Consider the following 13,871-nt stretch of genomic DNA (forward strand, 5'->3'; position numbering starts at 1 on the left):
AGAATATGGCTTTTATTTCAACTCTGTATTGAAATCACTCCTCTATCTATCATGCAAATGTGAATGGTACCAAGTACCCCCTGGTTTTCATTTTTTTAATTTTGAAAGAGATTTATTTCCTTAATTAGAAAAATCAGCATCCAAATTTTCTACCACCTCTGTCAAATGGGAAATGTCCCCTTGGACTGTTATATCCTACTCCTAGTTCTCACTGGAAGACAGTAATCATACCAACATATTTGAATGCTTTGTCATAAAAAACAAGAGATAAAGTAAAAAGTTCCAGTACTGTATCCAAATAAAATATATTCATTTAAAAACTTTTAATAGGAGCTGGGTTGTGGCTCTATAGTAGATGCTTACCTAGCATGTGTGAGGCACTGGGTTGGATCTTTACCACCACGTAAAAAAATAAATAAAAAATAAAGACTGTGTCCATTTACAACTAAAAATATTTAAAAATTTTAAAATAATGTTTTATAGGTGAATTTTATGAATACAAATTCAGTAAAATTTTTAATTTTGGTGTTTGTACAATATTCTGTTATGATAAAGGATCTAAATGTCATAACCCCCCGAGTTAAGAGTTGAGACATTCCCTCTTAACGTGATTATTAAGTCTAACCACTTAATCTAATCCCTGCCTGTCTTGCTCTCCCTAGGAGTCAGTGATAATTATTTTGGGCACCAGGCTGATTCCTCTTTGAGCACTTCCTATAGAAATTCCCTTGCCATAAGAATGTGATCTGTGCCGGGGATGATGGAGTACACCTATAATCCCAGCACCTCTGGAGGCTGAGGCAAGAGGATCACAAGTCCAGAGCCAGCCTCAGGAACTTAGTGAGATTCTAAGCAACTTAGTGAGACCCTGTCTCAAAATAAAAATAAAATGAAAAGGGCTGGATATTGCTCAGTGGTTAAATGCTGCTGAATTCAGTCCCTAGTATAAATAAATAAATAAATAGATAAATAAATAAATAAATAAATAAAAGAATGTGATCTGTGACACTTTTGTTCATTCTGGGTAAATCAGCCCATTTAATATTTTAAGTTTTAGTAAATCAGAAAATTGGAAGTCCAAAACATCCTGAGCCAGAAAAGGCAAATGTATGTGTGTCTCTGGATTCCCTAGACTGGAACTAAACTCAGACTCTGACCTTTATGTTCACATCATCCTATTTTTAGAGCCCTGCATGTTTGAAAATTATTTTGAAATTATTAAACAATACAGAATCATATGGAATTAAAAAGATAAGATTTTCAAAAGCTGATTTATACAAAACAAACCCCAGTTTTCAAAATATCTAACCCATTTCTCAAGTAGAGATTTTATAGCAAGTGAATTTTTCTATATTTATGATCGGGCTAGATATTAATATCAGTTAAAATCTGAACTTTTTGTTCTAAGCATCATGAACTTATTTCTGCTGGCCTGATGTGCTTTCTTGTTGGGACTTGCTTAGCTCTGTCTTTGAGTCCTCCTCTAATTTGTTTACTGCTCGCTCGGATGTCTGGACCAATATGGCAATCTTCTGTTTTTATTGTACTAAAGTTAAATCTAGAATAGAACTGTTGTTTCCCTAAGTTGTAGACTATTTGCTTAGGCATAATTGTTAAATTTTTAAAATTCCCAGTTAAAATAACTTATAGAGACCACATAGTGATGACCATCATGAAATCTTGCTAGAAGTCTCTCACTGAAGACCAGACATCCTGGCTCTTAGAAAGTGGCAAGGAATTCATCTTAAGAGTTCAGATTTAGGGGTCAGACAGCCCTGGGTTGGAATTCTAGCTCTGTAGTTTGCTCATCATTCAAAGGTGACAATGAATGAGGCATTTAACAACCCCCTAAGTTGTTACCCAAAAATTGGGGCTGGGAATTTCTAACCTGCAATGTTCTTTTCAAGATTAAATGAGAAAATTAATACTTGGTGTTCAGTGGTATTCATAGCACTTGGTACTATGTAAGCACAGTAAGCATATAATAAATTGAAACTAATATATTAGTAATCTGCATTTCCTTTTGATTGTATCACAAGGACTCAATTTAAAGTAATTTGCCACTGAACTTTCTGTAATTCTCAAAACCACCAGCCTTGAGACTAAGCATACCTATAAATGGCACTATGTGTTTCTATGCATATAATTGAAGTGCAGCCAGGATCTCCTTAGTTCTGTGATTAACTTCCATATAGGTGAATTTCTAGTTCTATTTTCCCAGTTTCATATAGGGAGATTTTCTCTAGAAGCTTTTACACATATACAATGAAACCAGCTTTGATTGCTCATGCATAGAAGGCTAAGCAAGAATCAGAAGAAATTAATGAGGACTATGTATCATGTAATGAGGACCAAGTATCATGGAAATATCATTAACATAACAGTTCAAAGCTGGCCAAAGTTCCAGTACTGTATCCAAATAATGAAATGTTTTCATAAGCAGCTCATTTTCTTGTAGATCTAGTGAGAGACTTGGGAATTTATTTACTAAGACAGTAAGAAATAGAGTCTTAGAACCAATTATCTATTCTATGACTTTTGTGAAAAAGAATAACTCTACCCATGTTTTATTTAAATGAATATACTAATTTATAGATATGTCTAGGCTTTTGACATATGCATATTCTAATTTTTATATTTTCTGTTCATGAAATCTCATGACTCTTAAATTTAACACAATTATACAATCACCTAAAATTTTAAAAAAACACACAAAGCAAGAATTCTATTAGCCAAAATTAGTTTAGATTTTTTTTTAGAGTATCACAACCAGGTATTTATTAAATTGTGTCCCTATAAATAGGGTTTCTTCATTTAACCTTGAAAAAAATCCACAAATTACAAATATGTTCACCCACTAGATATTTCTCTAAAATATTGTGTTTTCTTGCTAACAAATGATTCAATTAAGGATTTTCAAAATTGTTTTCTTAAATTAGGAATGACTCTGTTTCAGGTATATCTGTTTCGCTGTGGATTTTTGCTATATCCTGCTGCATTTATCAAGAAAATAATTTAGTAAAATGTCTTCCTTAAGTAGCCCATCAGCCATGAACCATTTGTGAACAAAAGCAAAATATCAGTACTGAATTCAACCTCAAAGGTTTTCCCGAATCCAAAAGAATACTACATCTATTTCTAAAATCATAGAGAATAATTATCATTTTGTAATAGCACAAAATGGTTTCTAGTGAAATCTGTTGTTTACATAAATTAATCACCCAGCTATTAATGAATCAGGAGTTTTTTTTTTTTAAATAAAATAAGCATCCCATCTCTGTTAAAATGTATTTTTGTCTCTATCAGTGGATTTAAATAGTAAAGCAAATTATTTTCAGAAAAAAATTAACTTTGAATAACCAATGCTGAAATTAAAATTACCTTGTTTGATATTCAGTGTCCTGCATACAAATGACTTTTACTGATATATCCCATTGAATCATTTCCTTAGTGGGGAAAGCACATTTTACTGAAGACAATCTTGTGGACCCTTGAGGCATCCTATCTGTCTGCTTTTTATAATTTATGATAGAAATAGTGTAATGGTACCATCTGCAGTTAAAATGTCTCAAAACATCTTGTGTTTTCTACCCTATCCATTGTTATATACTTATATTCTAAATAGTATGCCATGAAATCAGGGTCTACATCTTATTCATCTTTTTAATCATTACAGAACTTCTTGTCTTACATTGCATAGAATGGATGTTTGATAAACATTTATTAAATCTATCAATTTCATAGAACATATATTTGGACTTAATGATAGTACCTGAAATTTTACCTTAAGAGATAAGTAGCTACATTTCCATTAGTCCAATTAACATAAAGATTCATCTTTTTATTACAATAATTTGCCTATTTTTGTATATTCTAATGGGTCATTTAGATCTTAGAAAATAACAGCTTAGCAATTATTTTGATAATGGCTAGATTTTCTTAGCATATAGGATTATTCTTGAGGCTTGAGATGAAATTTTGAATTGTGTTCTCAACTTTTAAAATTATGTTCAGATTTTGATTACAATTATATTTTATTTCTAAGTAATTTGTATACAATAAAATATTTATAGTTATCCCCTTTTAAATTTCATATCTATATTATTTTTTTCATGTATTCAATCCTTTCATTTCTTGCAATAAAACCTTTTTGTTCTCTTCACATAGGGAACTGGATTTTTCTCTTTAGGCTTTCCCAAAGTATTTTATATCTTTGTTTCTGATGTGGTAGATTTTGTTTTTTGATCTTCTAAATTATAACTGCCAAAATATGGGAAACTACTAGTTTTTCTGAAATTGGTACTTCTCATTATTTTCCCTATGCCATGGCATTTTATATCACTTTCGGAAAATACAGCTATCCTTACCTCTCCCTTTTCATTCTGTTTAACTTGCTTGTCCATTCTGAGTGCTTCATAGTAAGCATTTTTGTGGGATTTTTTTTTATATTTAAAAAAATTAAATGGAATTATAATATAGCTTCAATTCCTGAATATATTTTTATTAAAAATACTTGTTATCAAATACATAATAAAATATTATAATTCATAAGAAAATATAAACCATAGTTATATATCCTGTATATCTAAATGTTAATTCCTCAAAATAATGATAGGCTTAGGGTTTAAGCTATTAGAATGCCTTAAGAAAGACTCATTATAACTAGGTGCTTTTGTGCATAATAATGAATCTCTCTCTTTTTCCAGTACTAGAGATTAAATACAGAGGTACTCTATCACTGAGCTACATCCCCAATCTTCAGAAAATTTTTTTTTTTTAATTTTGAGACAGGGTTTCCTTGTTTTCCAGGCTGGTCTAGAATTTGTGATCCTTCTGCCTCAGCTCCCAAGTAGCTGGGATTACAGGCATGTGCTGCTGCACCAGGCATAACAAAATTTCTTTTACAAAGTTCAAAATTGTTTTGCTTCACAGTAGTTCCCCACTTAAGAGTGGATGCATGTAATCACACATATAACTGAACCTTAGACACTTTTTTTCATATAAATATACATAGCTGTGGAAAAGTTTAATTTATAAATTAGGCACAGTAAGAAGTTAACAATAGCATCATAAAATAGAAAAATTATAACAATATGCTATAATAAAAGTTATTTAAACCTTATGAATATTTTATTGCTAGAATTTTCCAATCAATATTTTTGGACTAAAGAAAACAGAGATAACTAAAACTGCAGAAGGTGAAACCATAGCTAAGGGGAACCACTGTATATAGATTGCTTTATTGGTAGTCATAGTTTCCATCATCTTTTGAATTATGAGGAATGTAAACCCTTCATATGGATTATCTCTGTGCTTCTCATTGCATTTTTTCTTGTTTTATGGAGAGGCCAGTGTCTTATCTACTATATATCATAGAAGTACTCAATAAATATTTGTGGAATGAACTCCATAATTAGAATGACTTTCCCATAACAAACAGAAAAAAGAGTGGGTCATCAGAAATCTAGCTTGACTGTTTTCAATAGGTATTACTGTCAGTAGAGAAAAGAATAAACACTTAGGAAGCCTGCCTAATAATATATTCAGTAATTAAAAATTTCTGAGAGATTACAATATAATAGGCTCTATGCTAAATATTTTATCTTCGTTCTATAATTATGCTTATTTTATAATAAAAAAGCAAGCAAAAAGAGTCAAGTAATTCTTAGTTCTTAGCTTGGAGATAACTTATATCAATTTATGATACATTTTGCTCATAAGCATGTTGAGAATTCATTTCACTTCTGTGTCTCCATAAGAATCACATGACCATATGGACCTATACCTCCAAATCTAACCTTTGTAATGGGAGGTAGAAAGAAAAGTTGACCTTTCTACTGCTTTGCTCTAGCAGGGAAGTCAGACAACACTCTGTGACTCTAATAGGGAGTATGAACATCAGTGCTATCTTTCCTTTTGTGTCAGTATATCTTTGGGGAAGTCGAGGGTACTTCTCTAAAATTACCCTCAGGCAGTTTTAAAAGCATATGTACTGGTGACTGTGTTACTAAACTGTTTCTGCAGGAACCCAAGTGTGCAGAGTTTACAATCCAGAGAGTTTTGCGGTTTAGAGCTCTGCTGCTTCTAGTTGTTTTTAAACACGTGCTGTCCTTAACTTCACCAAAATGTTGGTTGGCTTCAGTGAGAATATTTTCTGTGGGAATTTTAGTCTTGAGACTTTGCTGTCCTCAAATGATCTTCTGCCAGAGTTGATCTTCTGGGGGTGATCCTGTGCGCTAGAGGAAGTGGTTAGGAGGCCTAAACATTGTGATTCTGAGACAGCACTAACTAAGGAATTTTTCCTGAAGTTGTCACTACACAGCTTAGCATTTTGACCATCTAGTTGTGGGTTTTCCTACTAAGAGATTACCTTTTTTAAAATAAATAAATAAATAAATCGCCTCTTCACCTGTCTTTGAAATCTCCCCAGTGGATTCTGGTTTAGTAAATAATCTGACATCAGCTTTCTGATTCTTTTTTTGTTTCCCTGCCGAAGCAAAATATGATAGCAAGATTGTTTATTCCAAACACAAGTGGACTGTCAGAAGCCAGATATGTTATTTGGGCATTAACTGCTCATGTGCCTAGTTTGTATCTTATGAAGAACTCATTGTGTGCATATCACAGTGCTAGGTATCTAGGGAGTACAAAGATGGAAGAGGAGGGGCTTTTGCTCTGAGAAATTCGAATTTCTAAAGGAACTTATTATAATCTTCATTATAAACCACTAAGAATGAATAGAATTTCTTCCTGCCACAGAGTCCCTAACTCTATATATTAACAAAATAAACTTGAGTAAATAAATGTATTAAAGTAATATTCAGACATCCCCCTAATCACTATCAGACATATTTTAGCAACATTTCTCAGACCAATTATGCAAATTTCAAACACTGAGTGGATTCAGAAATTCATAGCACTCAATCTGTTATTTTTCCATCTAAAAGGAAAAGAAATGTTACAGAACTATCAAGTAGACTTTCCCTAGTTTATTTTAAAAGAAATTTAAATGTGTACAAATGTAAATTATGGGAAAACCTCTTATGCTTATGGTTTTTATAGATTATAAACCTAAAGATAAATTAAATAAAAACTAAGAAAATTAGTAATGTTTGAACAAACGAGTAATATAAGAAGATTTTTTTTTTGCCTTCCAGAAGCCAAATTACCAATGTTGAGACCATCATCAGTGGAAAGACTATCTGTGCTTTTTGTGCTATTTGTGTTTGAATTGATTTTTCTGGTTTTACTTCTACTAGTCTTTCACATGTATCCTTAGCATTATCACAATAATCATTTTTCCTTCTTAACAAAAAACATGTTTATATCTACTGATTCATTGTTTTATTAAGCCAATTTATTTAATTATATATCCCCAGATAAAATATTGAAGAAGAAAGATATCACTAAATGCACCCTAGGATGAGTGGATTCTACCACCCACAAGTTTTCTATTTGCAAACTACTGTAAAGCTTTTGTTCTTAGAATAAGCCATGACATCTTTGATGCATTATTTAGCATAAATGCATAATTTACTTTTAAAATCCATCTCTTCTATTTTCTCTCTAGCCCATGGCAACTTGCATGACTTAGCCTCACTTGATCATTTTCTTGACGCAAATTAATGCTGCAAGAGAAAAGTTTTGTCCTTGTAATTGGTAAGAAAATTGTGCATGAGCAACAAACTGTGGCTGTCATATTTAACAACAAGGCCCTGCTGACCTAAGAGCAGCCAGTCCTGCTCACTAGTACTTTTAAAAGTTCATCTCAGATTGCTTGGCACCAAGTGCCTTGTAACTGCAGACCTGGGACTGCAGACATTCGTCATGAATGTCATCCTTATTATCTGAAATATGCTTCTATCATTTTAGCTCATTTGAGCACCAAAGTGAAAATACAAAATTTAAAAATGATTGGAAAACTCCAGATCATGTCTACAGATTTCTAGTAGGCGAGGACACCAGTTTGAGAAACACTAGTCTAGAATATTAGGCAAATATCTGATAACCAAGGAACAGTTCCTTTTTCTTTCTCAGAAAAGAGGTGACATTTCTGAGATGTCTGCTGACTTCTCTTTCTCCTTCAGCCTTGATCTGCTCTTGACCAGAGTTAACCAATATCTTTCTTCTACATAAAAGGACTGTGTAGACTAGGCACAGGTGTAAGGCCAAAACAGAGTTCCCTTAAGTGAACAGAACCATTGACATAATTTCACACAATACCAGAATTGACATTGACTTTCTCTCTTCTGCTGCACCATAAGCTCTTTGACAAGTGACTCTGTCCTACTCCCTTGGGATTCCCAGTGTGTGAGACCATGCGTGGCAAATAGGGGGTGCTCTGGAAAGGTTTGCTGTAAGAGCACATAAATATTCATAGAAGAAAGAACTCAGTACATCAGATGACATGTTCCCGTTTCTGCTCCTGGAAGCATATGACACATGGCTCGTCATTATGGGTCAGATGAGTTGGCCTGGAGGAAACTAGTCTCTGCCTGTCTCTGGCATGTTCTTGCCTGAAGAATCACACTAGTTGCCCACTGCGTAGTGGTTAATATCTGGAAAGTGATGAAATATTTCCCATTTGGCATACTTCCTCTGATGCCTTCCCCGTTTCCTTTCCTCATCTTATCATCCCTATGACTCAGATGAGCTGTGCTGGTTTTCTTATTCACAGGAAACTTATAGGCCACAGTCCAGAACATAGGCTCTTTATCATTCATCACTCGACCCGTTCATACAGTTCCAGTTAAGTCAGGACGAATGCTCATGCTCTTTAGTTTTTGGTTTTGTTCTATTTGCCTGACTTCATTGTGATGATAGGTCAAGCAGATAAACTGTGTATTTGTTGGAGATAACTTTTGATTCTTCAAGATCAAAGCATATTGTTATTGACCCTTATACAAGTACTGCTTTGGTTAAGTAATTATTCATTTTTTTTCCAAGATAATTATTTTTCTAACTTAGCCTTTTTGAGTCAGTGTTTAGATTTCTTATCAGAAAACCATTCACCAGATAATGGGCATAGGTTTCCATCACATGCTCCAGACCACTTGAGGGAAAATGTCTTTCCTGATTCAAGCCTTCATGTTAAAGTAATCTCAGCTGGGAGGCTACACTTCTGAGCAGTTTTCTTTTCTTTTTTTAACCAGGGATTAAACCCAGGGATGCTTAACCACTGAGCCATATCTGCAGCCCTTTAAAAAACTTTCTCATTAAGTTGTTTAGGGTCTCACTAAATTGCTGAGGCTGGCTTTGAACTTGTGATCCTCCTGCCTCAGCCTCCTAAGGCACAGGGATTACAGGGGTGTGCCACCGTGCCTGGCATGAGCAGTTATTTTATGCACCTCTCCATCATTCATTTCTTCAGTCTTTTCTTTAAAAAATGGTAGTTACTGGCAATAAAGGACAGAAAAGAAAATTTGGTAGTACTAAAGATTAGATGCTTTGTATATTAACATTATGTAAAATGGATCTAGCCACAAGAAACGAAGAACTAAGCTGTAGATCACACCTCTTAATCTGTGTAGCTAAGGGCAAATCAATATTGATGTAATGGGAAATTCTTGTCTGAATAATTAAGCCTTGCTGTCCACTTATTGCCTTCAAGTCTGTGGGCAATCTTAAGAGAATTTGGAACTTGTAAACCTAAAATTCATTGGAACTTTATGAAAATATCAAGTAGAAAAATAAGATGTTCTGTAGATAAAAACTAAATCTCAATAAATACAGAGACTGACTTTTCATTTTGTAGTAGAGTAATCAAAATAGATTGTCCTTAGTGCTCAGAGTAAAATTGCAGATCTTCTTGGCCTCTCTGTTCCAATCAAATGTGATAGTTTTATTTGTTTATTTTTTTTTAATTTTTTATTGTGGGTTGTTCAAAACATTACAAATTTCTTGACATATCATATTCCACACTTTGATTCAAGTGGGTTATGAACTCCCACCTTCACCCCATACACAGATTGCAGAATCACATCAGTTACACATCCATTGATTTACAAATTGCCATACTAGTGTCTGTTGTGCTCCGCTGCCTTTCCCATCCTCCACCATCCCCCCTCCCCACCTCTCCCCTCCCCTCCCCTCCTCTCTCTCTACCCCCTCCACTGTATAACCCTGAGGGTCTCCTTCCATTACCATGCAATTTCCCTTCTCTCTCCCTTTCCCTCCCACCTCTCATCCCTGTTAAATGTTAATCTTCTTCTCCTGCTCTTCGTCCCTCTCTGTTCTTAGTTACTCTCCTTATATCAAAGAAGACATTTGGCATTTGTTTTTTAGGGATTGGCTAGCTTCACTTAGCATAATCTGCTCTAATGCCATCCATTTCCCTGTAAATTCTATGATTTTGTCATTTTTTAATGCAGAGTAATACTCCATTGTGTATAAATGCCACATTTTTTTTATCCATTCGTCAATTGAAGGGCATCTAGGTTGGTTCCACAGTCTTGCTATTGTGAACTGTGCTGCTATGAACATCGATGTAGCAGTGTCCCTGTAGCATGCTCTTTTTAGGTCTTTAGGGAATAGACCAAGAAGGGGAATAGCTGGGTCAAATGGTGGCTCCATTCCCAGCTTTCCAAGAAATCTCCATACTGCTTTCCAAATTGGCTGCACCAATCTGCAGTCCCACCAGCAATGTACAAGTGTACCCTTTTCCCCACATCCTCGCCAGCACTTGTTGTTGTTTGACTTCCTAATGGCTGCCAATCTTACTGGAGTGAGATGGTAAAATGTGATAGTTTTAGTACCACAGTTTTTTGTTTTTATTTTTTCCCCTATCTTACAAAAATGAACATGGTATGCTTTGAAATAGCATTAGGTAAACAAGGGAAAGCAACTAGGAGAATTTTTTAAATTAAAATTGTGTTCTATATCAATACAATTTGTTATATATATACTTGTTATATACAAGTTGAAAGCTGTAACATGAAGATAACTTATGAAACAAAAAAAAAACTGGTGCTGTCACATGTGTTCATAATAAAATAGTGCCTGAAATAACTCACACCACTGGGTTGGATATGTATAGGTATGTTACATGTTTTCCCATATACAAAAAAAATCTGTTTCATCAACTGTAGTAACTAAGTGTTTCTATTTTTCACGGATTAAAAAAAAAGCCGTATGCATTTATATTGAAATTATAATGCATAGATACAATCTGCTTCCAGGTAGCAATGAGCTCCTCACACTTAACTTTAGATCTACCCTTAGAATAGAAGAATGATCTTAACAATCCCTTTTTAGAATAGCAGGGGATGAATGTGAATACTTACTTATGGAAGAGCAGGGGACCAGCCTAAAACTGTTGCTTAGATTTTTACTCACAATGGCCTTCACTCACAGAGGGGACTGGTTTTAACGACTCCATCGTACTACTGTCTTGAGCAGTCCTTAGTCAACAAAATGTTCAAAGCAACAACATAATACGCTCCACACCCATGTTAGAACTAGGAGATGTTGATGTTCCCAGGGTCCTCCATGGGATGTGTATTCCTAGGGGATTACAGAGTAACTGCCACACAATAGGAGCCAAAATGTGCTCTGGAAATTATTTTAAAAATGTGCTTTACAATGAGTTACATCCCTAAAGCCTTCCACATGTATTCTGAGCTTGTTTTTTTTTTTTTTTTTTTTTCCAATCTGAACAGGGAGAAGATCCAATTTATTCGAACTGAAGGGACCCCAGGATTGGTACGCCTTTCTAGTGATGCAGACCTTGTTATGTTGCTGAGGTATGTAACACGGTGAAGTAGACAGTTTCCTGATAGATACTAGGAAGCATTTTAGAAAATAATATGCCAATATTGATAGCCTAAACATGTCTTCTTTATCTTAAAATAGACTTAAGGAAATACATTGAAGATTTATTTGAGAAATTACATTTGTTACCACAGAGATCTGTTTAATTTTGTTTTTACCCTCCTGGGGAAAGGATGTGGTATTTGAGAAGGGAAAGACTATAGAGATGAATGAATACAATGTCCTAGTCAGAATGGAATAGAAGAGTAACCAGAGAAGCTACATACGATTTACCTCCTCAGGGCAGGACAGAGGTCATCTTTATGTTTTCTTTTTTTCTCAAAATGTGTTTTGTTTCCTTCTGCTGATTCAAGATATTACTTATTTACTTTGTGGTTTTATGAGTTTAGGTTTGGGAAGTTGGATCAGAAAGTTGAAATTTGGTCCCTGGCACTCACTGCCAACTTGAAAGCCCTTTATAAAGTCGACCCGTTGTATTTTCTTTTGTGATGGTTAGATTGGCTTTGGTTTTTAAATTTTAGAGTAGTTCAGAAGGGAAACTGTCAAGTTTTCAAAAGACTTTCTCAGTTTTAATATCATCTCTCAAATATAGGCAAGCCAGAGTAAAATAAAGGTCTGTTCTACCTAGTGGTTGGGAAACCCACCACAGAGGCCTCTGAAGAATTTAAGGGAATGTCATGCTGAGCCACTGAGGTGTTGTTTTATTTGTCCCTGAGTGCTAACAACCATTCATGTTTTTTATGATGATCTTGACTCTGGCCATTTCTAATTCTCCACTTGATGGTTGCTGTCTATGTTGCCATATTTCACACTGACCACTTGATTGTTGCCAAAAGCTTATCCCTTGTATTGTTGCCCAAAAGTTGTTTGTGTGGTTGAAGCATAACTCAAAAGGATGTCATCACTTTCCACAGCCACTTTTCTCCACTTGACCTTGAACAAAATCTGCAAGGGAGGTGTCACTTCTCATTTTAGGGATGGCCTGGCTCCTCTTCTGTGGTAAACTGAGCTAATTCTGAAAGCAGCATCTAGTGCTTACATGGTCAGGAAGACTACTGGCCTGTTAACATCAGAGTGTGATCTTTCTTTCTTTCAGAGTTTGGTGACAAAATAGTTTTGTTACAAAATTCTGGCTAGAAAATGACTCTTTTGCTTAATTCTAGAAATCTAATTTTTTCATTTAAACTAAGAATTCTGCTTTTGGAATTAGTAAGAACTATATTATAAAGCAAAAGTCATGAATATTCTTCAACTAACCTTAGTTAAATAATCTCTAGATGGTTTAAGTTTACATATTTTATTACCCTAGAGTTTCAAATATTTGTACTTTGTTCTTTGATAAATACTGTAATTTGCATGAATTTCTATGTATTATGTGGTTGAATTCAACAGTATCTGAAATCTCTTGTATAAAGGGCAAGGTCACATTGTCCTCTGTTTTAGGAAAATACACAGGTTCTCTGAAGGTAATGATTATTTAGAGTGGTATGAAAAATCTACCTCTATTTAGTAGTTCCATTATTGTTACATAAAAATGTTTTACTTCATTTGAGTGACCAAATGTATTTATTATTTTAATAATAGTACACAATGATACATGTGTTATACGTACCTGCTTGTAGTTTAATGATTACTAAAAATGTGGGTGTTTTGTTTTTATCCTCAGTTCTTTATTTTTTACACCACTTTGGTATTGGATTTGCTTCAATCCGTGACTATGGACTCAAGCAGAGTATTTATTGTGTACATAGTGGAAGATTTTATGTTGGTTTTTGTATTTTGTCTGTTTCTTAAGAAGGGAAATCACCCCAGTACAAATGTACTTGATTTTCAGTGAGCCGCAATGTAGAAATAATACAGCTCTATGACACTTTCAACTCAAAGTCAACCTGTGTAAAGTTACCATCTAACATGGCTATTATAAAACACAAGAATTTTTAAATGACCCGTGGCACTTATTGTTGATTATTCAATTCCCTGTATCCTTTTAATAACTCAAGTCATGTAAAACTCATGCTTCTATCAGAACTCATACAGGAAATGATTGATTATTTAGCCACATAAAATTGCAAAATTTATATAATAAAAGATACCACATATCA

At 34.2% G+C, this 13,871-nt stretch overlaps 1 protein-coding gene across 3 annotated transcripts in view; it reads left to right on the forward strand.

The window, feature by feature from the left end:
* The window catches only part of Hecw2 (HECT, C2 and WW domain containing E3 ubiquitin protein ligase 2), a 214,219-nt gene that overhangs the window by 140,154 nt on the left and 60,194 nt on the right, over nucleotides 1-13,871 (forward strand). For all 3 annotated transcript variants that reach the window (XM_027925034.2, XM_071618970.1, XM_071618971.1), the window contains one exon: nucleotides 11,658-11,741. In XM_027925034.2, the coding sequence (XP_027780835.1) occupies nucleotides 11,658-11,741 (84 nt within the window). The remainder of the gene's footprint in view (nucleotides 1-11,657; nucleotides 11,742-13,871) is intronic.

The sequence above is a fragment of the Marmota flaviventris genome, chromosome 11, assembly GCF_047511675.1.
Source record: "Marmota flaviventris isolate mMarFla1 chromosome 11, mMarFla1.hap1, whole genome shotgun sequence".
NCBI classification, from domain to species: domain Eukaryota; kingdom Metazoa; phylum Chordata; class Mammalia; order Rodentia; family Sciuridae; genus Marmota; species Marmota flaviventris.